Source organism: Rana temporaria, chromosome 7 (assembly GCF_905171775.1).
Source record: "Rana temporaria chromosome 7, aRanTem1.1, whole genome shotgun sequence".
Classification (NCBI taxonomy): domain Eukaryota; kingdom Metazoa; phylum Chordata; class Amphibia; order Anura; family Ranidae; genus Rana; species Rana temporaria.
The window spans coordinates 150,102,291-150,126,892 of NC_053495.1; the positions used below are offsets into that span (position 1 = coordinate 150,102,291).

General features: G+C 42.4%; 1 protein-coding gene across 1 annotated transcript in view; it reads right to left on the minus strand.

Moving 5' to 3' along the window:
* Nucleotides 1-24,602, minus strand: part of DNM3 (dynamin 3) — a 414,911-nt gene that overhangs the window by 342,224 nt on the left and 48,085 nt on the right. Inside the window, exons 9-14 of the mRNA XM_040360124.1 lie at nucleotides 18,891-18,958; nucleotides 16,276-16,414; nucleotides 13,351-13,437; nucleotides 11,717-11,787; nucleotides 8,869-8,917; nucleotides 6,321-6,352 (exon numbers count right to left, since the gene is read on the minus strand). Of these exons, the coding sequence (XP_040216058.1) occupies nucleotides 6,321-6,352; nucleotides 8,869-8,917; nucleotides 11,717-11,787; nucleotides 13,351-13,437; nucleotides 16,276-16,414; nucleotides 18,891-18,958 (446 nt within the window). The remainder of the gene's footprint in view (nucleotides 1-6,320; nucleotides 6,353-8,868; nucleotides 8,918-11,716; nucleotides 11,788-13,350; nucleotides 13,438-16,275; nucleotides 16,415-18,890; nucleotides 18,959-24,602) is intronic.

Genomic DNA, 24,602 nt, shown 5'->3' on the forward strand with positions numbered 1-24,602 from the left:
CAATAAACTTTTCTAAAACTCAAAAAAAAAAAAAAAGAATTATGTTGTTTTTTTTTTATTTGCCCACTATACTTACCTAGGTGGATGCAGCATCGGACCGATACTGCATCTGTCCTCCGCCACCTTTGCACTGAGAATCAAGCCACCGAACACCGCCAATGACTTGGTTCTCTCAGCTCCCCAAGCAGAGAGCTGCTGGCTATCAGCCAGCATCTCTCCTCTCTGCTTCTCCATGCACATTGGAGCGCTGAGCTGTGGAGAGGCGGCGAGCGGCCGTTTCAGTCTCTCAGCGGCTCGCTGAGTGACTGAGACAGATATCAGTCCAGGCACCTGGCGGATGCATTCATTGTCGTGGTGACGCAGTGCCTGGACTGATTCCAGTGACATCAGCAGAGAGCGGACTTCAGACCACTCTGCTGAAATTGGGTCACAGGAGTGCAAAACAAATTGCACACCTGTGACGCGTAGGAGAGGCTCAGCCAAACAAGCTCAGGCTGGACTTCTCCTTTAATTGAACAAGCTGATGTTAGAAGATGATTGGTTACTCTGCACACCTGCAACAGATTTTTTTGTGCACCAGTTTTAGTAAATCTTCCCCTTATGGCTCGTACACACGATCCGAATATCGGTCGAAAACGATCGTCCGATGAAGAATCGCACGATTTTCGGATCGTGTGTACACTACTTTTGAGAGCCGATCACGACAGTTCATCCGATATTATTCGTTCGGACATACCCGAAAATTTTCCTCGTACGATGTCAGATCGTACGATTTTCGTTTAGTCAGTACAGTTGTCGTCCGAAAATACAATACACACACATTACAACACATGACATCACTTCCGATTATTTTTTTCGGTCGTACAAGAATTTTCGTGACTTTAATAACCTATTTCATTTTACTTGCGACTATTAAGCGAAAAAAGTCGTACGATCCGTCGTACGATATTCGGATCGTGTGTATGAGCCATTAGTGTCTAAATAATGTCATAATGTGATGTTCTCTAATGTTTCTGAATGTATCCAACCACATTTTTAAATGTGTACACCATGTAGGAATAAAACTGCATTAACGGAGATTGTAAAAAAAAGATGGCTGAACAGGGTTTTTGCCACAGCCACGAGCCTAGCATTTAACTTGAGGTCACAACATAGTCCAATTCATTTAAATAACGCAACGGGTATCACTTTTGCCAGGGCGCACTTCAAACAGATGGAACTGCCTACTGTGTGAACAGGGCTGTCAGGTTACAATTAATCGATATGCCAAGTGCGCCGGTGATTTGAAGAAGAGCTTTTAAAAAGCTCCTTAACCACTCTATTTCAACGCAGTGTAAACTAGGCCTTAGGAGCCAATATAAAGAGGTGTGTGTGCTTTAAATGTTTCCTCACTTTCCATGCTTTGAAGTGCACTTTATTTAAAGGTAGAATAAAAAAAAAGTCAGAAAGGGGGAAGTATGTTCGTATGACCTGTAAAACTCTGGTAACAAAACTTTCATCCTTTCCTCTGTAGTGTTATGCACAGAAAACTCAACAGACAACACAGGCTCCATACCACTCCCCACATTTTATCACTACATCATAAAACACAGAAGCAGATTTAAGAATGCACTGTGGTGTCCAGTGAAAAGTGAATAGCAATATCCTCTGTCCATTATAAATAGCCTCCTTTGTTCAACCCTATGCAATGACTGTATAAGCATAAAAACACTATAAGATGCACTAAGCAAGCAAAGCATTGTGTCTTTTACCTCCCTTGACCCCCTCAATGGTAGAAGAGATCCCTGAAGATTCATAGTGTGTCAGACAGTATGGGTGACTTTACAATAAGGGGAGATTTTATAAATTTTGCTGGATGTCACAACTACCCCTAGTGCAGATGGTGAGACACTATAGCTAGCTTCTGGGTTCTTCACCTATAGCAGCCCCCAGGTCTTATGCACAATTCTATAGTGCCTGGCCACCACGCCGGAGCAGGCATGAACTGAGCACAGCAGGCAGACACTTGAGATTGTCAGACATACAGAGGGGTCAGTGACAGTCTGGGTTCAGGGCAGGCTGAGTTCTGAGCACATTCAATATCCAATCTGAGGTCGTAAACAAGGGAATCCAAACTAGCAGGCAGGGCAGACAAACAGGGAGCTTGGAGCACGTGTTACAAAAGCTATCACAAGCATGAGACTACAGGTTTGGCTGGCTTAAATCAGGTTTGGTCTCCACCCAGAGACTGGCTATATAAATGACCTTGCAGGTGGACAGGCGTACAAGGAGAATGCATCACAGCCAAAACCAGGATGGTGGAATGAGACCAGCAAGTGTGATGAAGCAGGAGCACTACATGCTCTTGACAGTAGAAAAAAGTAGTCCAAACCAATAAATCAATTGATGCTTTGATGTTTTAGCTCTGAACGAACTGGGTGACACAACTATCTTTTCATCCAGTTTTTACCCAATAACTCTCCATCCTGGCACTTTAGGTTTTGGAGTATGCATGTACTGAATCAGTTTTCTGATGGAAGGGATTCGGGTGGCTGAAAAGCTGCACTATCGCTGCCACGGTCACAGGAAGGTAAGGCTCGAAGCGTACTTCAGTTTACTGGACGCAGTCTCACTTTTTTTATTTTTATAAAAAAATGGATAATATATTGTGTTTGAGTGACCAAAAATGTACTTTAATGTATTGTGTAATAAAAATATGCGTTTAACCATTTCCTTACTGGGCACTTAAACCCCCTTCCTGCCCAGAGGACTTTTTGTGATTCGTCACTCCGTCGCTTTAACTCACAATTGCGCAGTCGTGCGACGTGGCTCCCAAACAAAATTGACATCCTTTCTTTCCCACAAATAGAGCTTTCTTTTGGTGGTATTTGATCACCTCTGCAGTTTTTATTTTTTGCGCTATAAACAAAAATAGAGCGACAATTTTGAAAAAGAAATTTTTTTTTTACTTGTTGCTATAATAAATAGCTCAATTAAAAAAAAAAAAAAAAAAAAAAATTCCTCAGTCTAGGCTGATACGTATTCTACATATTTTTAGTAAAAAAAAAAAATCGCAATAAGCGACTGGTTTGCGCAAAAGTTATAGCGCCTACAAAATAAGGGACAGAATTATTATTTTTTATTATTTTTATTTTACTAGTAATGGCGGCGATCTGCGATTTTTATTGCGACTGCGACATTATGGCGGACACATCGGACACTTTTGACACATTTTTGGCACCATTCACATTTATACTGCAATCAGTGCTATAAATATGCACTAATTACTGTATAAATGGGACTGGCAGGGAAGGGGTTAACACTAGGGGGTGAGGAAGGGGTTAAATGTATTCCCTATATAGTGTTCTAACTGTGGGGGAAGGGGACTGACTGGGGGAGGTGACCGATCTGTGTCCCTATGTACAAGAGACACAGATCGGTCTCCTCTCTCCCTGACAGCACGCTGTCAGTGGGAGAGCCGGCAATGAGAAATGATCTCATATGTTTACATATGAGATCATCTCTCATTGGCCGCACAGATCGCCTAGCAAACGGCCACTTCGATCTGTGATTGGCTGTGTCCAAGGGACACGGCCAGCACAGAAGTTCCCCGCTGCGCGCTCGGGAGCGCGCGCGGGGAGCGCAGAAAGGGGCGGCCGTAAAAACACGGCGCCCCAGAGAAGTAGAACCACCCTGCGGCCATATATAGTCGTATGGCCGTCGGGAAGTGGTTAATAAACCGCTGTACCAATATCATGTGACATGAAAAGTTATGGCTAACATTTTATTCTCTAGAAAATATATAATACTTGGGGGTTACTACTACTACCGGTAATCTTCAGGCCTAAAATTTGACACATGCAAACAATTCAAAAATGGCTCTGGCAGGAAAGATTTAAAAGGCAATTCCAGGCAACAAATGAAACATATCAGTGAGCTAATGATGCCATTTACAAAACACCATATAAACACCATATAACACCATATATTGCCTGCAAGCCAGAAATCCACTTCTGTAACCTTATTTGTATTTATTTACTGCAGGAAGAATGCAGTGAGCACCTTACTGCTTCACAGGGTGTGTACTTCCTGAAGCCTATGCTCTGTTTCCTGTATTATTAATGATAGCCAAACATGTCAAGCCTAAAACCTTTCTCCTAGTTTTGGATAGAGGGGAGAAGATAAGAGCTCCTGTCGGGTTTTTACTAATATCTGGGCTTCCATTTTACACTCGCTTCCTTTCCTGCTGACAGTTTCACTACATAAGAAGTTGGGGAAAATCTGCAACAGACAGAAATAAAGACCTGATCAGTTCTAGTCATCTTCTAGTCTAGTCTACTAAAGAAAACTTAATTTTTTTGCCTGTGTTATTGTAAAACAGTTCCCCTCACTTCTTGCTTGGTAAAACATTGTCGGTAGGACAGGAAGTCAGAATAAATCTTTCAAATGGAATTGCAGATAGCAGCCAGAAAGAATTCTAACTCTTCCCCACTCTTTCCGAAACTAAGATAAAAAGTTTTTATTTGACAGATACTTCAAGGCAGGTTTTAAGCTAATTGGTGGCTGGGAGAATAGGATACACATAGATTACATAAAATTTCCTATATGACTGAAACAGCAAGTAGCCTGCAGTGATTACAACTGGAATTGGTTCTTCTGGTTTACAAGCAAGGGTTCTCAGATCAGCAGACTACTGATAAATGAGTCTGGGATGTACTGGTGACTGGTGAACTCACGTACTGAAGCTCTGAACCAGGGATCCTCAAATTGTAGTTCCTGAACAGCTGGAGGGCCGTAGTTTGAAGACCCCTGCTCTGAACACTTATTTTTTTCAGGTTTTGCCTAAAATATAATTGCTGAACTGCAGCCCTACCTTCAGTCTTGTACGGACTCTTCTTATCTACTGAAACTGTTTTCTCTAATTTTACTGCACACTGTGAGCTTTACAGCTTGTTCATTAGAAGCCGCAGCAACATAGATAGAGCCTGCCTCATTTCCTGTTTGAATGATATCCAGCATCATCTAGCACTTTCCTCCCCAGCCTGACTGTCCCTGGCCCTCCTCTCATTGGACATTGGATATCAGTTCTTTCAATCTTGGATGCTCAGCCTCACATGCAGACTTTAACAAGGCAAATGCTGTCTAAAAATGCCCATAATTCCGATTGACATCCATTCATCATTTGATATTTGCATAACTCCTCCCAATAGCCAACCCTGCTGCTTGCATCAGGGTTGGGGGAGGAGCCAGGGAAGGAAAAATGTAAGAACATTAAACCTCATTTTTATTAACGACTATGGGCTAGATTCAGAAAGACTTACGACGGGCGTATCAGTAGATACGCCGCCGTAAGTCCGAATCCGCGCCGTCGTATCTTTAAGCGTATCCTTAAATTGAGATACGCTTAAATGTTGCTAAGATACGACCGGCGTAAGTCTCCTACGCCGTCGTATCTTAGTTGCATATTTACGCTGGCCGCTAGGGGCGTGTACGTCGATTTACCCTGAGAATATGTAAATAATGTAGATACGCCTATTCACGAACGTACGCTCGCCCGTCGCATGTAAGATACGCCGTTTACGTAAGGCGTTTTCAGGCGTAAAGCTAAACCACCAAAAAGATGGCACAGCCAATGTTAAGTATGGACGTCGGAACCGCCGTTGAATTTCACGTCGTTTGCGTAAGTCGATTCAGAATAGGGCTGGGCGTAGGTTACGTTCACGACGAAAGCATTGACTATTTGCGACGTGATTTGGAGCATGCGCACTGGGATACGTCCATGGACGGCGCATGTGCCGTTCTTTCGAAACGTCATTTACGTGGGGTCACGATTAATTTCCATAAAACACGCCCACCTCTTCCACATTTAAATTAGACAGGCTTACGCCGGCCAATTTACACTACGCCGCCGCAACTTACGGAGCAAGTGCTTTGTGAATACTGCACTTGCCTCTCTAAATTGCGGCGGCGTAGCGTAAATAACATACGCTACGCCCGCACAAAGTTACGTCGCCCCACCTGAATCTAGCTATATATATTCAATCACAGACAGAGGCAACAGTTAAATACATGATATAAAAAGTAATCAGCATTGTTTTAAGTGAGTTCAGCAAAAATCATCATGCTCTACTAAAAATATATGTTTTTACATCTTTAACTTATGTCCTTACATTATCACAAAATCAGCAAATTATTCATCTGCAGCACATAACACATCTATGATGCTAAGCCTATAAAATTAAGAGAAAAAAATAATTGCACCCAATCTAACATTGCGATTCTTTTTATTTTGTGTTTCCAATCTGAAACTGTTTGACATGAGTAACATGAATTTTACTTACTTTAAACATGTCGAAGAAACTTTATTTAAATCCTAGTAAGTAAAACAGAAAGTATAATAATTACAAAAAAGTTTGGAACACAAATGCTTCAAAGTTCCATCTCGAAGATGAAACAGAGACTAAATCAAATACTTGTATGTGTATATTTTACTTTTACTGTGTCTATGGATCAAATGTTTATGTGGAACCAGTTCACAAATCATATTGATGGCGTTCTGATGGTGATGCAGAGACATAAGAGAAGATACTGACTTGTCATGAGGTATCAGCAGAAATATCACATTTGCTAGACTAGTAGAGTAGGGATCTAGCATCAATATTTCTGCTCTTGCCTTTGCTTAGTAAAGCAAACCTTTCTCAAGAATCTCGAGCAGGGTGGGGGTAAATCAGGGGCGCCCAACCAGTGGCCCGGGGGCCACATGTGGCCCGCGGAGCCCTCTGATGTGGCCCGTGACCTCCTGCTCTGGAATTGCCAGTTAGCAAGCCCAGATTACAGGTTGCCAACCTGCCAGCCGAGAGCATCAGTGTTGTAAATTAAGCTGGCTGTAGAGGAAGCAAGTGACTTTTCAGAAAGTGCACCACACCTGCAGGATATAATAGACGTCTATGGCAAAGTACAGATAACTGGCGTGAAAACCATAGGTACACTGTGCCGTAATAGACCGCAGACCATCAGTGTAAAAGCAGCCTTAGGCCCCTTTCACATGATCGGTCCAACCCAATCTGACCCTTCATTCACCTCTATGGAGCGGCAGATGTAAACAGACTTTTGTCCATTTAGACCTGCCTACCTCCAATCCAATCTGCTAAAAAAAAAAAAACAGAATCTGCCCCCTTCTATCTGATTAGATCGGAGGGCCCATAGAGTAGATTGGGCTGTGTCTGCTTTGCATATGCATAGTGCTATCCTATCCCTGAGTCTTGGGGGGTAGGGTTTTCAACTGGGTGGGGGTTTCATTTGGGATAAGCATTGAAACACTGTAGTGGTGTTTAGCGGAGGATTCACCACCGTATTTTTAATGTTACTGTCTCCTCAAGTGCCTGGTTTCCTGTCTTCTATTCAAGTGCTAAGGGCATAATACTAAAAATCAGTTAATGCAACAACAATATACACACAAATCTTGTGTGCAAATATATGAAATAAAAAAAAAAAATGTTGCCAGCTGACACTAATAAAGTGAAATTTACAACACCTATAAATACCATAAAAAAAATTGAAGTGCAGCACAGCAAAAATAAGTATTTTGTACTGAATATCAACATGCTATACAATTATAACGTGCAACAAATATTATAGTTTACAAATAGTGTAAATTTAATTCCAATCACTATATGCAATCACCACTGTGATACTGTGATCCAAATAATAGAAGTGCTCCGTGTTCCACCACCATACAATAATGGCAACTGTATAATGTGCTAGTACACATTGCATACTAGCACATTATGGAATACTTACCTTAGTACAAAGCCCTCCCACGGCGCGCTCTCAATGCTGAGAGGGCTGACATCTTCCCCAGTCTTTCTTCTGGGTTTGCTCACTCTAGCTGTGTGATTGGCCGGAGCCACAATTACGTCACCCCGGCGCATTGTATGCCGGACCTTCAGAGCACATGCGCCGGTGATGTCACTGGCTGCATGCAGGGTCAATATCTCCTAAATGGTGCATGTTTAGGAGATATTCATTTTACATGTGTATAGCACTTTTTTTATACTGTATTTTGGTGTTGCTATTCAGGACAAGAGACTTATTTGTGTTGTGTCCTGCATGGTTTTCTATTTATTTAACGTGCTAAGGGTATCCTTTGTCTTGCCCTAAACTAAGCATTACCTTCTTTTTCCATGCATAATATTATCAATCTGTTATTTGTGCTCACATAATGGATTGGAGACAGCCAACCTCTCCAAAAGACCAGCCCTTGCAGAGCAGGTCACAGTACTGTGTTGAATCTGCCTTTCTTACTACTGTAAATTTTGGACAGAAGGGATTTCCTCTACTGTAATTGGGCTGGGTTCACACAAGACCATGGATCGGCTCGCAGCAGGGGTATGGTTCAGGTCTGATTCAGGTCTGATTTTAGCCCAAGTTTTTGGCTGAATTCGTACCTGAAACAGACCAAAAGACAAACAGAACTCCTGTGCTATTCGCACCGGAGATGTGTGATCCAGCTCCATAGAGTGCGAACTGAATGCGAGGGAACCCACATCCAATTCACAATAGTGTGAACTTAAAAGAAAGTGTAAAATATTGACATGAAGCTGTCAGGAAACTGGAAATTGGCTTCAAATACTTAATGTATTTTATTTTCCTGACAAGCTACATGGATGCATGTTATCCCTACTAGTCAGAGGAGGCTAGCTATTCAAGGCAGTGGCTGAGTAGATTTATCAATTCATTAATTAATTGATATGGAGCTTGTCAGGAAAGAAAAATTACAGTAACAATTTTTCAGAGGTCAAATATGACCTCTGAAAACAGGTTTCCTATATGACGTGTGGAGAAAAAAAGAACAGATCTGAGCATCATTAGAAAAAAAACTGTTCATACCTGGTTGCCCATTGAAGTCTTCTTCTGCTGGCTGCATCTTTGCTGTGCACTAATAAATGAAAGCAGTAAGTCATTGACAGACTTTTATCTTTTATCTATTTTATCTTTTATCTATTCAACTCCTCACAGAGATCTCTTGATCAATTGCTTATATTTGTACTATCAGACTAGAAATGTTTGCTTTAATAGATTATCTCATTGCATCTACGACAAAAGATTGGTCGTGAACGCGGCTAGAAGTATCCACCTATATCCCACCACAAGATCAACAGACTGGTGCAGACTGGTGCATTGGCTATCGTAGGACTGAAGCACCTGGAACTTAGATTGCTCTGGAGGGAAGGAGGAGCAATATTGTTTTTTTGTGACCCTAGTTCAGTTTTAATAATCTTTAAATACTTGGCAAAAATGTAGAATCTACGGTATATGCAATCACATGAAAACTGTGAAGCTGGGTTCACACTGGTACGACGCGACAGTCGTACTACTTTGGATCCGAGTTTGCCCTGAGACTTGAAGTCCGACATGCGTCCGACTTCAATGAACAGGGATCCGACTTCGATCCCTGACAATACCAGGCACTGTGTCTGGTATGAATCATGGGTTACCCCTCTAAGAGCATACCAGACCCTGGTATGTATTTTAAGGGGAACCCCCTACGCTGAAAAAAAACGACGTGGGGGTTCCCCCAAAATCCATACCAGACCCTTATCCAAGCATTTAGCCCGGCCGGTCAGGAAAGGAGGTGGGGACGAGCCTGAACTGTACTAGGCCGCATGCCCCCCACCCCAAAGCAATTTGCTCCCATGTTGGTGAGGACAAGGGCCTCTTCCCGACAACGCTGGCCATTGGTTGTCGGGGTCTGCGGGCGGGGGGCTTATCGGAATATCATTGAAGTCAGATCAAAGTCGGAATGCCGTCTTGCATGCTCCGACTTTGGCATGCGACTTGTGCTCTGATGATCTTGAGGGGGAACTCCACGCCAAAAAAATTAAAAATAAATGTTTTTCCCCTCTAAGAGCATACCAGGCCCTTCGGTCTGGTATGGGTTTTAAGGGGAACCCCTAAACCAAAAAAACGGCATGGGGGTCCCCCCCAAAATCTATACCAGACCCTTATCCGAACACACTGCCTGGCTGGTCAGGAAAGGGGGTGGGGACGAGCGAGCGCCCCCCCTCCTGATCTGTACCAGGCCGCATGCCCTCAACAAGCACCCTGTCCCCATGTTGATGAGGACAAGGGCCTTTTCCCAACAACCCTGGCTGTTTGTTGTCGGGGCTGTGGGTGGGGGAGCTTATCGGAATCTGGGAGCCCCCTTAATTTAGGGGGCCCACAGATGCCGGCCCCCCACCCTATGTGAATAAGTATGGGGTACATCGTACCCCTACTCATTCACCTGGAATAAAAAGTGTGAAATATAAAACACGCTACACAAGATTTTAAACAAATTTATTAGGCAGCTCCGGGGGTCTCTTCCGACTTTGGGGTCTCGTCCGACTTCTTTGCTCTCCGGCCTCTTCTCCGCACCCTCCGATTCTTCTTCCAATGTTGACACAATGCTCTCTCCCGCTGTAATGCCATGTGCGTGGTGCACAACGACTTATATAGACATGGGGCATGGTCCCTAAATGATGTCATCCAGTGACCCCGCCCCCTTATGTCATCACCACCCCCATCATGCCTATATGAGTTGTTGCACAGCGCGCACACTGCATTACAGCGGGAGAGAGCGTTGTGTCAACATGGGAAGAAGACAACAGGGAAGACCGGGCAAGAGCTAGCAAAAGAGCAGGCTTTCACACTGGAGAAACAGAAGCTGCTGTTTAGGGTCGGTTTGCAGGCGCTATTTTTAGTGCACTAGCGCCTGCAAACCGCCCCAGTGTGAAAGGGGCCTTAAAGTAGAAGTCCAGCCTAACACTAAAATCCCTGCATCTACAGACATCCACGATCTAACACTAACCTATCTAACCCTGTAAAGCAGAAATCAGTATACATACCATTTTTTAAGCCAATCCAGTGTGGTCTCCATCGGTGGAAGCTCTGCAGAGGACACAGCCAACAACGACTGTGAAATTAATGAGAAGTGACATCACCCATAGACTTAGTATGGGGCTTCCGTTGTCGGCTGTGTCCTCTGCACCCCCCTCCACAGCGAAACCACAGCTGACAGGTCAGCGTGGAAAAGGATCGGATCGTCTTCAGAAAAGGTATGTATACTGATTTCTTTTTTACAGGGTTAGATAGGTCAGTGTTCGATCATGGCTGTCTGTAGATGCAGGGATTTTAGTGTTAGGGTGGACTTCTACTTTAAATTAAATATAAAAGCGTATAGCCAAATTTACTTTTTAGCTGTTTCATCAATCACATTCAAATGCCCAGGACTAATTTGAATGTTATCTTAAACAATATATTGTTCTGTAACATATGCTGTGTGTTGTTAATTAAATTAAAGAATAATTGCTGGGAACAAGTTTACACTTGTAGTTCTAAGTAAGCCATTGTATTCAGAAGCCACTGATCGCATTACATGGTTAATGGGGCTTTATGTCTCAAATCCATTGTATGGAACCTACTCCATCTCTGCTTCCTATATCATCAATCACATTCAAACGTCTAGTGCAAATTTAAATTTTACTGGTGGGTGGGGGGAGCTTTTTAGTATCTATCTATATAGAGAGAGAGTTCTGGTTTAATTTGGACAGGAGTATACCTATAATGAAGTGCATATATATTATTTTTAATTTATTTTAACTATATTTTTTTCACGCATACACACATCCTGAAACATGGGATACCAATGTGCTAATATACAGTACATATGTACATGCTTGAAATAATTTCAACTTACTAAGCAAAGCCAATGAAGTCCTCATGATTGGTATTAATATAGGATAACTGTATATCAATTATCAGCAAAACCTACAAAAACCCAACACAGATTATTCAGGAAAATAGTTTTAACCGCAGGATAAAATACAGTGGCGGGAATACATGTTTTTTTGCTATTTAACAGAAAACAACATTACACGAAACAATAAAAAAAAAAAAAACATTCTGTACCATTTGCAAACCCCAGAACCAGAATTATTTCTTATTTGCTTATCAATCCTGGCTTGTCTGTTAGTAAATTAAAAGATGAAGTTATGTAAACTAGAACATCACTGCATCTCAAAGGCATCTTCTTTCCAAATGGTACTTCAGGTCATATATTTGCTATATGTGGAGCACCATCTAGTGGATGAAGCTGAGATTGACATCTCTACCAAACAAGGGATGCAGGCACAGGTTATGATTAGTTAAAGCGGGGGTTCACCCAAAAAAAAAAAAATTTAAATTAGATCTAGCATACTAATGATACTAAGGATATTTATTTTCGGGAGGTCATTTTTTTTTTTTCTCTGTACATACCTTTATATCCTGATTTTGTCCAGGGCTTCCGGGTTCCGATGACTGCGGCACTGGGCGTTCCTATCCTTCGGTTCGACGATTGACGGCTTGTGAAACAGGTCCCCTGTCGCACAACGCGCGTCAACAGATTTCTGGAAATAGTCGAGCTGCGAGTCGGCACTATACGGCGCCTGCGCAGTCAGCTCTACACGGCGGGCGCAGGCGCCGTATAGAGCCGACTCGCAGCTCGGCTATCTCCGGGAATCTGGTGACGCGCGTTGTGCGACAGGGGACCTGTTTCACAAGCCGTCAATCATCGAACTGAAGAATAGGAACGCCCAGTCCCGCAGTCATCGGAACCCTGAGGCTGGGATAGGAACGCCCAGTGCCGCAGTCATCAGAACGCGGAAGCCCTGGACAAAATCAGGATATAAACGTATGTACAGAAAGAAAAATGACCTGCTAAAAGTAAATGTACTTAGTATGCTGGCTCTAATGTTAAAAATTTGTTTTTAGGGTGAACCTCCACTTTAATGCCTCCCTCTGAAAAAAAGGAGGAAAAATAACCCAAAATATTTTTTTTACAACAATATTATATGGAATTAATCTGCAGATATTCAGAGAGTTCAAGCGCACTTACTAGGAACAACACACTTTAACAGAGCTTCTCAACAGAATTCGTTATACACAACTCTCAAAATGTCTGTTTTACATAAGACTATATAACATTTAGGGCCAGCTTTATTATTAGTAGGTTTCATATCTCATGCACCATCTTGCATCCATGATATAACTTACAAATGCAATATTTAATCAGAAGGAAGAAGATGACAGTTTGTTAGGAAACACATTTTCTGCCTCAATTAATATTACATTACAGTCCCTGAATTATGTATACAACAAATACAATGTATGACAACTGCTATTTTTTAATACTGAATGCTCAACTTGACATAGGCGTAAATGAAGGAGGTTGGGTCTTCTTAGCTGGTCATGACCATAAAGGTATAGAATGAAAGAGAATAAATGACTTGGCTAGGATGAGCTTACCTATTATTAGTAGTTTCTTATGCATAAAAAAATACATATACATGCCTGTTCCTTGGTTTTACCCTCCCTTTCCCGTATGTATAGAGCGACAATTCTTTCTGTTTCATCTCGAAGCCTTGGATAATTAGAAAGCTGCAATTAATTAAAATAAATATAAGATACAGCACAATCATTATGCGACAGTTAATGTTGTTAAGGTAACGAAATGGAACTCTATATAAATAATCATTAATCGGTAGAATATGCTGGAGAGCATCCAAAAACAGCACTAGGCAATTTGGCAGAGACATTTTAGACTAGGGTTTTACCGTTGATTTTATTCCATTGTAATTAAGAAAAATCAATGTGCTACTCATGAGATGATGGCTAAGAACTAGTGATGGAAATCACCTGTATGACTATATACTGCATATACCAGTAATTATTATTGTAAAAATATTATTGTAATTGAATAGTTTATGACTTATTTTACAGGATTCTAGGGCCAGATTCAGATACAATGGCGTATCTTTTGGCCGGCGTAGCGCATCCCATTTGCACTACGCCGACGTAACATAGAGAGGCAAGTACAGTATTCACAAAGCACTTGCTCCGTAAGTTACGTCGGTGTAGCGCAAATGGGCCGGGTGTAACCCCGCCTAATTCAAAGTAGGCATGTAGTGGGCGGGCTAGAGAAGGGATCACCGCTCCAGGTGGGTCACTATGTAGAGATGGACTGACTCAGGATACCGTGGGTGCTGGCAATGCACGGACCATGCATAAGATACCAAGAAAGAGGATGGATAGCCGCATTTCAATGACCAAACGGTTGTCTCATATTCAAAAAAGCACAGCAAGTACATCACTTCACAGGTGCAACAAAGGAACAGGTAGACAGCCGACGCGTTTCGCACTGAGCTAGTGCTTAATCATGGCTACATTTAAATTAACCGTGACCCCATGTAAATGAGGGCCGTACGTACGGCGCATGCTCAGAATCACGTTGCAAATACTCCCTACGAAACGACGTCGGCTCAATGCTTTCGACGTGAACGGAACCTACGCCCAGCCCCATTCACGTACGCTTACGCAAACAACGTAAAATATGACGGCTGTTCCGGCGTCCATACCTTGCATCTTTTTGGTGGTCTATCTTTATGCTGGCGTATGTCTTACGTAAACGGCGTAGCTTACTGCGACGGGCATACATAAGTTCATGAATCGGCGTATCTTGCTCATTTACATATTTGACGCGTAAATCCACGTACACGCCCCTAGCGGCCAGCGTAAATATGCACATAAGATATGACGGCGTAGGAGACTTACGTTGGTCGTATCTTGGCCAAATTTAAGCGTATCTGGTTTCCAGAATACGCTTAAATATACGACGGCGCGCATTCGGACTTACGACGGCGTATCTACTGATACGCCATCGTAAGTCTTTATTGAATCCGCCTAACAGTATATATATAGTATATATATATATATATATATATATATATATATATATATATATATAGGGCCAGATCCACATACCTCGGCGCATATATAAGGCCGGCGTAGCGTATCTCAGATACACTACGCCGCCGTAACTTACAGCGTATTTTCCGTATCCACAAAGAATTTGCGCTGTAAGTTACGGCGGCGTAGTGTAAATGTGTCGGCGTAAGGGCGCGGAATTCAAATGACTAAGATGTGGGCATGTTTTATGTTAATTCAACTTGACCCCACGTAAATGACGTTTTTTTTTAACGGCACATGCGCCGTCCATGGGGGTATCCCAGTGCGCATGCTCGAAATCACGTCGCAAATAGTCAATGCTTTCGACGTGAACGTAATTTACGCAAAGCCCTATTCGCAAACGTTTTACGCAAACGACGTAAACGAAGGAAAAATCGACGCTGGCCCGACGTCCATACTTAACATTGCGTACGCCTCATAGAGCAGGGGTAACGTTACGCAGAAAAAAGCCTTACGTAAACGACGTAAAAAAATGTGCCGGGCGGACGTACGTTTGTGGATCGCCGTATCTAGTTAATTTGCATACTCTACGCGGAAATCAACGGAAGCGCCACCTAGTGGCCAGAGTAAATATGCACCTAAGATCCGACGGCGTACTAAGACGTACGCCAGTCGGATCGAGGCCAACATTCAGTCGTATTTTGTTTTGTGGATACAAAACAAAGATACGACGGGGCATCGTAGAAATTACGCGGCGTATCAATAGATACGCCGGCGTAATCTCTTTGTGGATCTGGGCCTCAGTCCAAACACAGAAGGAAGATGTCACTCCTGCCCAATCAACTGCGGCCAGGGCATTCCTTAAAGGTGTTGCAAAGGTTACCATTTTTTCACATTAATGCATCCTATGCATTAAGGTGAAAAAACATCTGATGCTTAGTGGCCCCCAGCTCCCCTGTTTACTTACCTGCGCCATCGAAAGTCCTGCGTCGAGAACGCACTGGATTTCAGGCCGGTCTTCTCGGCTCTTCATTTAAAAGATTGATAGCAGCGCAGCCATTGGCTTGTGCTGCTGTCAATAAAATCCAATGACGCGGGCACCAGGGGGAGGGGCCGAGTCCGGCATTCGTGTCCATGCACGCAAATACAGGAATCGTGAGCGCGCCCGCAAGGTAACCCCCTTGGCAAATGGTTTCCCAGGAGGGTTAGCTGATGTGGGGAGAAGCCGAGACAACCTCCGAGGGACCCCAGCAGACGAGGGTAGGGGGCCACTCTGTGCAACAAGAGCTGCACAGTGGAGGCAAGTATAACATGTTTTTGTTTTTTTTTAAACATTTAAACCTATAAGTATCACTTTCAATCCCAGTTATATGTATACAAAGAGGCAGGGATACTCATGACATCAATGACCTAATATCATCCAATGGCTATATTAGTTCAATAATGTCAATGTTGCCCTTTCCACAGTTGGTCTCAGGTTCAGGCCAAACTCAAGCTCCTCCTTAGACATAAGACAAGACACAAATCTACCTTTGAGTTGCATTTCCTAACAGTATTAAGAAGCTCTTGCATCACAAGGTCGACACATTTCAGAGCTGGTCCTTTAAGCTTCACAATCTGCTTTTTCACTATTGCTTCAAATGCCTTATCCGGAGTAAACAATCCAGTTCTGTAAAAGAAATACAATACAGACTTCATAAATGAAGCCCAAAAATACAAAGCAATAATGTCTACTAAACTATAGGAACTGTCCAGCATTCAACCTTTACTAGACTTGCCACACTTCCCTGACCTATGCAGTGTACATATAATGTACTATAATTGTGATCAATGTAAAAGGATGCACATGGGACAATATAAATACATCATTGGAAAAAGTGCTTGATGTTTGATAAATAGGACAAAGCAAGTATGCATTACCAGGTACACCTAAACTCTGGGCAGATATAAAAGGCACAAGAAAATACAGCTTGTTTTAACCTCCCTGGCAGTATGATTATTTCAGAAAAAAGGTGCTGAAAGCGGTACCATTATTTGCAAGGAAATTTGGCGTTTTATATTGTAGGTCTGTAATTCTTAGGAATAACTCATATAAATCTGACCAAACAAGAGACTAGTAGGCATCCCGGGTATGACATTTTTTTAAAAACAAAATTATAAATTATAATATAATAAATAATTATAAATAATTATAACAAGTAATAATATAATTATAATAAAAATTATTCAATAATGTAATCAACTCAAAATCACTGAAATTTTCTCAGTTGCAGAATTGTCGCTGTCATTACTTTTATTTTTTTATGACGAATTTCCCCACAAATCGCTACCGCTCAATTCTGCAAGTGATTATAATTTATTATCGCTGTTTTCTAGCTGCTCTAAAACCATTTTTTGACATAAAGGGACACTTTTGGACAATCTACAGTTTGCAGGCAGAAAGAACAGTTTTTAGTATATAAAAGAAGATGTAGGGCACTGGGCAGACCACTAGGGACAAAGGGGGTGTGTCTATAAGATTACAGTATACTGTATGTAATGTGTTTGTTTACATTTTTGAATTTGGCGCCGTTCTCCGCTCCCATGCGTCGTAACGTCGCAGGGAATGGAGATCGGCGGCACAGGAGGACACTGTGTGAATCGAGCGAGGTCCCGCTCGCTCACACAGCGCGGTGGCATCGCTGGATCCAGGGACAAGGTAAGTAACTTTGTCTCTGGCTGCAGCGAGGCAAGCCCGAGTCTGGCTCGGGGATACCGCTTTTGGTATGAAAATCTTACCCCGAGTCAGACTCGAGAATACCGCTAGGCAGGTTAATGGAAGCACCTGAATTTGACTTGGTATTAGCAAACTGAACTTCTCTGTACAGTCTGCACAGCAGAAGTAAATGAGAGGGAGGGTGAAGCAGTACACGAAGCCAATCAGGTGTACTGCAGTACAAGTGGCATGCTAACAGTAGAAGAAAGCAGTGTGCTGCTTCCTCTTTCACTGTTTAGTCACATAGTTAAGGTTGGGAGACGACATGTAAGGGAAAGTGAAACTGCAAAAGAAAAGATCAGGTCCCCACCTCTGTTACACAGGATGTGCTGCGGGGCAGAGCTGTGTAGACCTCAGGACTAGGAAGACAGAACTACTAATTCTTAGGCAGGTAAAACAACTCCCATGTATGCATTCCATCTGTGTATTTTGTGTTTTTTTCTGAAGTTCATCTTCTTCCTTCAAATCCTACCACGCAAACTCCTGTTCTCCAGCAGCAGACTGTTGGATAATATAAGATAAGAACCCCTCTCTGTTTGTAAGCAGCGGCCAATCTCCAGTGGCTCCAGTGGTACATGTAAATTCTAAGCAGTCAGATACGCCTCTATTTATTTAGTATAGATATTTATATAGCACCAATGATTTACGCAACTATTTATATATACTTTATATTATACATTCACATCAGCTGCAGCCCTCAAGAAGCTTACAATCTACATTCCCCATCGCACGACTATACATACACATATTAGGGTCAATTTTGAAAGGAGCCAATTAATCTACCAGCGTGTCTTTGGCGTGTGGGAGGAAACCGGGGGAAGCAGAGGAAACACACGCAATCACAGGGAGAAGATGCAAACTCCATGCAGATGGTGTCCTGTTCCAGATTGAAAAGGACACTCTAGTGCTGCATAAGCATAAGCATAACCACTAAGCCACAGCACTGCATGTGTAGCCTGTGCATGTACATATACAGGATGAAAACATCTATGCTGTGCATTTCAGTTATACATCATTACTGTAAATTTCAATAGCCATGTGATGTAATACCTTTTTGTTTTACCTTTTTTTTTGTTTTTCTGAAAAACTTCAATAAATTTACCCTTTAAAAAAAAAAAGGCTAAAAATTGAAATTGCCTAAAATGATGCAGAGTGAGCTCCATGATTGGAGAAGAGACCAGTCATGTGGCTTTGACAGGTCAAATGGGAATACTCTCCCCAGCACTGTGTTTTATAAATGTGAGGAGCTCTATTTTATTTTATTTTAAAGCAATGGCATGACTGCGGTAAGGATCTACCACTGCTTTAGAAATGGACCCTGAAGTAGCATACTTTTTACCAATTATTCCCAAAGTATAACAATGCAGTACCATAGTAACTAGTAACATACCTGACACCATGAATGTTTTTGATTGCATAACTAATCTCCCTCCGTAAGTCCTTCTCCTCGAACTCCACCTAGAGGAATATTTAACACATATGATTAGATTGCATATTAATAGTACAGAAAATGTTTACAGAATTGTATTATGTTGAATGAATTATAATATATATATATATATATATATATATATATATATATATATATACAGTACATACCAAAAGTTTGGACACACCTTCTCATTCAAAGAGTTTTCTTTATTTTCATGACTATGAAAATTGTAGATTCACACTGAAGGCATCAAAACTATGAATGAACACATGTGGAATTATACATAACAAAAAAGTGTGAAACAACTGAAAATATATTTCATATTCTAGGTTCTTCAAAGTAGCCACCTTTTGCAGCAGACACATCTCTAGAACTGTTAGGAGGAGACTGTGTGAATCAGGCCTTCATGGTAGAATATCTGCTAGGAAACCACTGCTAAAGAAAGGCAACAAGCAGAAGAGACTTGTTTGGGCTAAAGAACACAAGGAATGGACATTAGACCAGTGAAAATCTGTGCTTTGGTCTGATGAGTCCAAACTTAAGATTTTTGGTTCCAACCCCCGTGTCTTTGTGCGACGCAGAAAAGGTGAACGGATGGACTCTACATGCCTGGTTCCCACCGTGAAGCATGGAGGAGGAGGTGTGATGGTGTGGGGGTGCTTTGCTGGTGACACTGTTGGGGATTTATTCAAAATTGAAGGCATACTGAACCAGCATGGCTACCACAGCATCTTGCAGCGGCATGCTATTCCATCCGGTTTGCGTTTAGTTGGACCATCATTTATTTTTCAACAGGACAATGACCCCAAACACACCTCCAGGCTGTGTAAGGGCTATTTGACCAAGAAGGAGAGTGATGGGGTGCTGTGCCAGGTGACTACCTCTTGAAGCTCATCAAGAGAATGCCAAGAGTGTGCAAAGCAGTAATCAAAGCAAAAGGTGGCTACTTTGAAGAACCTAGAATATGAAATATATTTTCAGTTGTTTCACACTTTTTTGTTATGTACAATTTCCACATGTGTTAATTCATAGTTTTGAAGCCTTCCATGTGAATCTACATTTTTCATAGTCATGAAAATTAAGAAAACTCTTTGAATGAGAAGGTGTGTCCAAACTTTTGGTCTGTATATATATATATATATATATATATATATATATATATATATATATATATACAGTGATAAAAGTAAGTATTTGAACACCCTGCTATTTTGCAAGTTCTCCCACTTGGAAATCATGGAGGGGTCTGAAATTGTCATCGTAGGTGCATGTCCACTGTGAGAGACATAATCCAAAAAAAAAAAATCCAGAAATCACAATTTATGATTTTTTAACTATTTATTTGTATGATACAGCTGCAAATAAGTATTTGAACACCTGTCTATCAGCTAGAATTCTGACCCTCAAAGACCTGTTAGTCTGCCTTTAAAATGTCCACCTCCACTCCATTTATTATCCTAAATTAGATGCACCTGTTTGAGGTCATTAGCTGCATAAAGACACCTGTCCACCCCATACAATCAGTAAGAATCCAACTACTAACATGGCCAAGACCAAAGAGCTGTCCAAAGACACTAGAGACAAAATTGTACACCTCCACAAGGCTGGAAAGGGCTACGGGGAAATTGCCAAGCAGCTTGGTGAAAAAAGGTCCACTGTTGGAGCAATCATTAGAAAATGGAAGAAGCTAAACATGACTGTCAATCTCCCTCAGACTGGGGCTCCATGCAAAATCTCACCTCGTGGGGTCTCAATGATCCTAAGAAAGGTGAGAAATCAGCCCAGGACTACACGGGAGGAGCTGCTCAATGACCTGAAAAGAGCTGGGACCACCGTTTCCAAGGTTACTGTTGGTAATACACTTAGGCCGGGTACACACGAACAAACATGTATGGTGAAAGCGGTCCGTCGGACCGTTTTCACCATACATGTCTGCCAGAGGGCTTCTGTACGATGGTTGTACACGCCATCGTACAGAAGTCCGCGCGTAAACAATACGCGGGGCGTGTCCGCGTCGTCGCTGCGACGATGACGCGGCGATGACGCGGAGACGTGGGCGGGCCTGCCATTTAAAGGCTTCCACGCATGCGTCGAAGTCATTCGACGCATGCGAGGGACGGCGGGCGCCTGGACATGTACGGTAGGTCTGTACTGACGACCGTACATGTCCGAGCGGGCAGGATTCCAGCGGACGGTTTTAAAACACGTCCAGGAATATTTGCCCGCTGGGAAAAGGCCCGGCGGGCAAATGTTTGCTGGAATTCGGCCCGCTCGCGCCTACACACGACCGAACATGTATGCTGAAACTGGCCCGCGGACCAGTTTCAGCATACATGTTTGGTCGTGTGTACGGGGCCTAAGACGTCATGGTTTGAAATCATGCATGGCACGGAAGGTTCCCCTGCTTAAACCAGCACATGTCAAGGCCCGTCTTAAGTTTGCCAATGACCATTTGGATGATCCAGAGGAGTCATGGGAGAAAGTCATGTGGTCAGATGAGACCAAAATAGAACTTTTTGGTCATAATTCCACTAACCGTGTTTGGAGGAAGAAGAATGAGTACCATCCCAAGAACACCATCCCTACTGTGAAGCATGGGGGTGGTAGCATCATGCTTTGGGGGTGTTTTTCTGCACATGGGACAGGGCGACTGCACTGTATTAAGGAGAGGATGACCGGGGCCATGTATTGCGAGATTTTGGGCAACAACCTCCTTCCCTCAGTTAGAGCTTTGAAGATGGGTCGAGGCTGGGTCTTCCAACATGACAATTACCCGAAGCACACAGCCAGGATAACCAAGGAGTGGCTCTGTAAGAAGCATATCAAGGTTCTGGCGTGGCCTAGCCAGTCTCCAGACCTAAACCCAATAGAGAATCTTTGGAGGGAGCTCAAACTCCGTGTTTCTCAGCGACAGCCCAGAAACCTGACTGATCTAGAGAAGATCTGTGTGGAGGAGTGGGCCAAAATCCCTCCTCCAGTGTGTGCAAACCTGGTGAAAAACTACAAGAAACGTTTGACCTCTGTAATTGCAAAGAAAGGCTACTGTACCAAATATTAACATTGATTTTCTCAGGTGTTCAAATACTTATTTGCAGCTGTATCATACAAATAAATAGTTAAAAAAATCATACATTGTGATTTCTGGATTTTTTTTTTTGATTATGTCTCTCACAGTGGACATGCACCTACGATAACAATTTCATACCCCTCCATGATTTCCAAGTGGGAGAACTTGCAAAATAGCAGGGTGTTCAAATACTTATTTTTATCACTGTATATATATATATATATATATATATATATATATATATATATATATATATATATATATATGACACTAAATAGACATACATATATACAGTACACACTCTGTTTTAGGAGACTAGATAAGAAAGTGAAATGACTAAGAAAGGGAACACAGACATCTTTATTTATTTACACCTAGCTCAGCAGAATGTAATCACTCAGATTGTCCTCCTCCACCCCTCTTTCATGCTGCCATTTACACAAAAAAAGTGTGTACACAGATCTGCTGCTAGACTTTTCCAGATATTTGGGAGTTGGTAGAGACCAGTGGAGGATTCCCACAGGGAGCTGGCAGAGAGCTGTGGCGGATTCCACACAATTGTCTCTAGCTTCTGCTAGATCGGTGCTATACTGCCCAATGCGCTTGTGTGCATGAGAAGGAATAAGCTGCACGTGTGTACATACACCTCATACTTGCGGCTTAGGGACACACACTACCTCTAGAGACAGCTGTAACACAACAATCCCAGGAAAGAACGGGGGGCCGACCTAGGTGGGAAAGCAGGGGGTGCTGCTTCGCAGTACAAAAGCTAACCCAAAGGTAAAAGTGAGGGAGAAGGGACAAAATAAAAAAAATATTTTACTGAGTTGTAAACCCTAATATCTTTTCACCTTAATGCATCCTATGTCAATCAAATCCAATGATGCTTCTTCCAGGGGGTCTACCGATGCGACGAGGAGGCGTCGGGGGACCCTAGAATACGAGGTTCGGGGGCACAGTGTGCAAAACAACTGCACAGTGAAGGTAAGTATAATATGTTTGTTATTTAAAAAAAAAAGGTTTAGTGCTTAAGCCCAAAAACAAAAATGTAGTATACAGCACACCTACACCGCCCCAAAGACGCTGCTTGCAATACTTTTTTTCCCGTCCCGCAAGTGCACCACCCCAGTGTGAAAGCACTCAGACTTTCACACTGGGGAGGCATGAGAGGCAGTTTTCAGGTGCTTTACAGGTGCTATTTCTAGCACTAAAACACCTGAAAGCCGTCTCAGTGTGTAGTACATGTAGTACTAATGCTTTATAACAATATCCATGCATTCCCACTGATGTTTCCATAAAGGAAATAATTATAACATTTCCCACTGGGATTTTTACATAGGACGAGTCACATAAGTGTATGGCTTTTCTCACCTTCCGTTTCCTCCCCATCAGCTTTAAGCTACTCTGCAGTTTCCTGTCAGCCGCCATACTATTTGAACTTCAGGACGTGAGTATGTCTATTTTTTGTATTTATACAAAACATCAATACTATAAATATTATTATTATTTTATCTCGCACCCTAAATTATAAAACAGAGTAGGCATCATCTCACAATGCTGACATTTATTTTCATGTTCATAGTGTTTTTATTACGTTTTTAACAAATACAATGTAAATAAAGTTGATAAGTACCGTATTTTCTGGTGTATAAGACAACCCCCTAATTCTACTGTATTTCTACAGTTTTTGCCTATACTTACTCACTGTATAGGACGACCCACCTTCTGAGGCTTCATATTGCCTATATTTACTTCTTAATGGAAGTTGGAGCTAAACTAGCTGTGCCAATCACAGCGAGTGATGTATTCTATTAATGAATACAAAGCCTGCTCGGATTGGCAGAGGCTGTAACATCATCAGCCCGTGCCTCTCTGACTCTCAAAGCCAATCTGAGCAGGCTTCTGTATGGAGCCTTGCTCGGATTGGCAGAGGTCGTTACTTCAATCTGAGCAGGCACTGTATTCATTAATAGAATACATCACTCGCCTGGATTGGCTCAGCGGTGTATACTGTATGTAGCCGAAGCTACATACAGTATTACCGCACATCCGGTGGGCTGACATACAGACGGCTTCATTTGATACCCGGCGTGTATATATGACAACCCCCGCTTTTTGCCCATTTTTTTTTTGTGTCATGCCTTGTACACACGACCGAGGGACTCGTCGGAAAAGACACATCGTTTTCCTCGTCGAGTTCCTTGTTAGGCTTGTTGAGGAACTCGACAAGCTTGCTTTGCGTACACACGGTCAAGACAAAATCTCCTCGTTCTCAAACGCGGTGACGTACAACACATACAATGGCAGGGGAAGTTCGATTCCACTGACACAACTCTTGGGGCTGCTTTTGCTAATCTCATGTTACTGCGTGTTAAGTAAAAGTTTGGTAAGAGACGATTTGCACTTTTCAGTCTGTTACAGCGTGAAAAATGTGTTATCTCCATTACAAATGCTACTTTTACTCCCGTCTCATATTCTGAGCATGCGCGGGTTTCTTAGCATACACACGCTCGAGTTTCTCGTCGAAAACCAGCCTGACGAGGAACACGACGAGGAAATTGAGACTCCCGTCGAGGAAAAAGAGAACTTATTCTCTTTTTTCC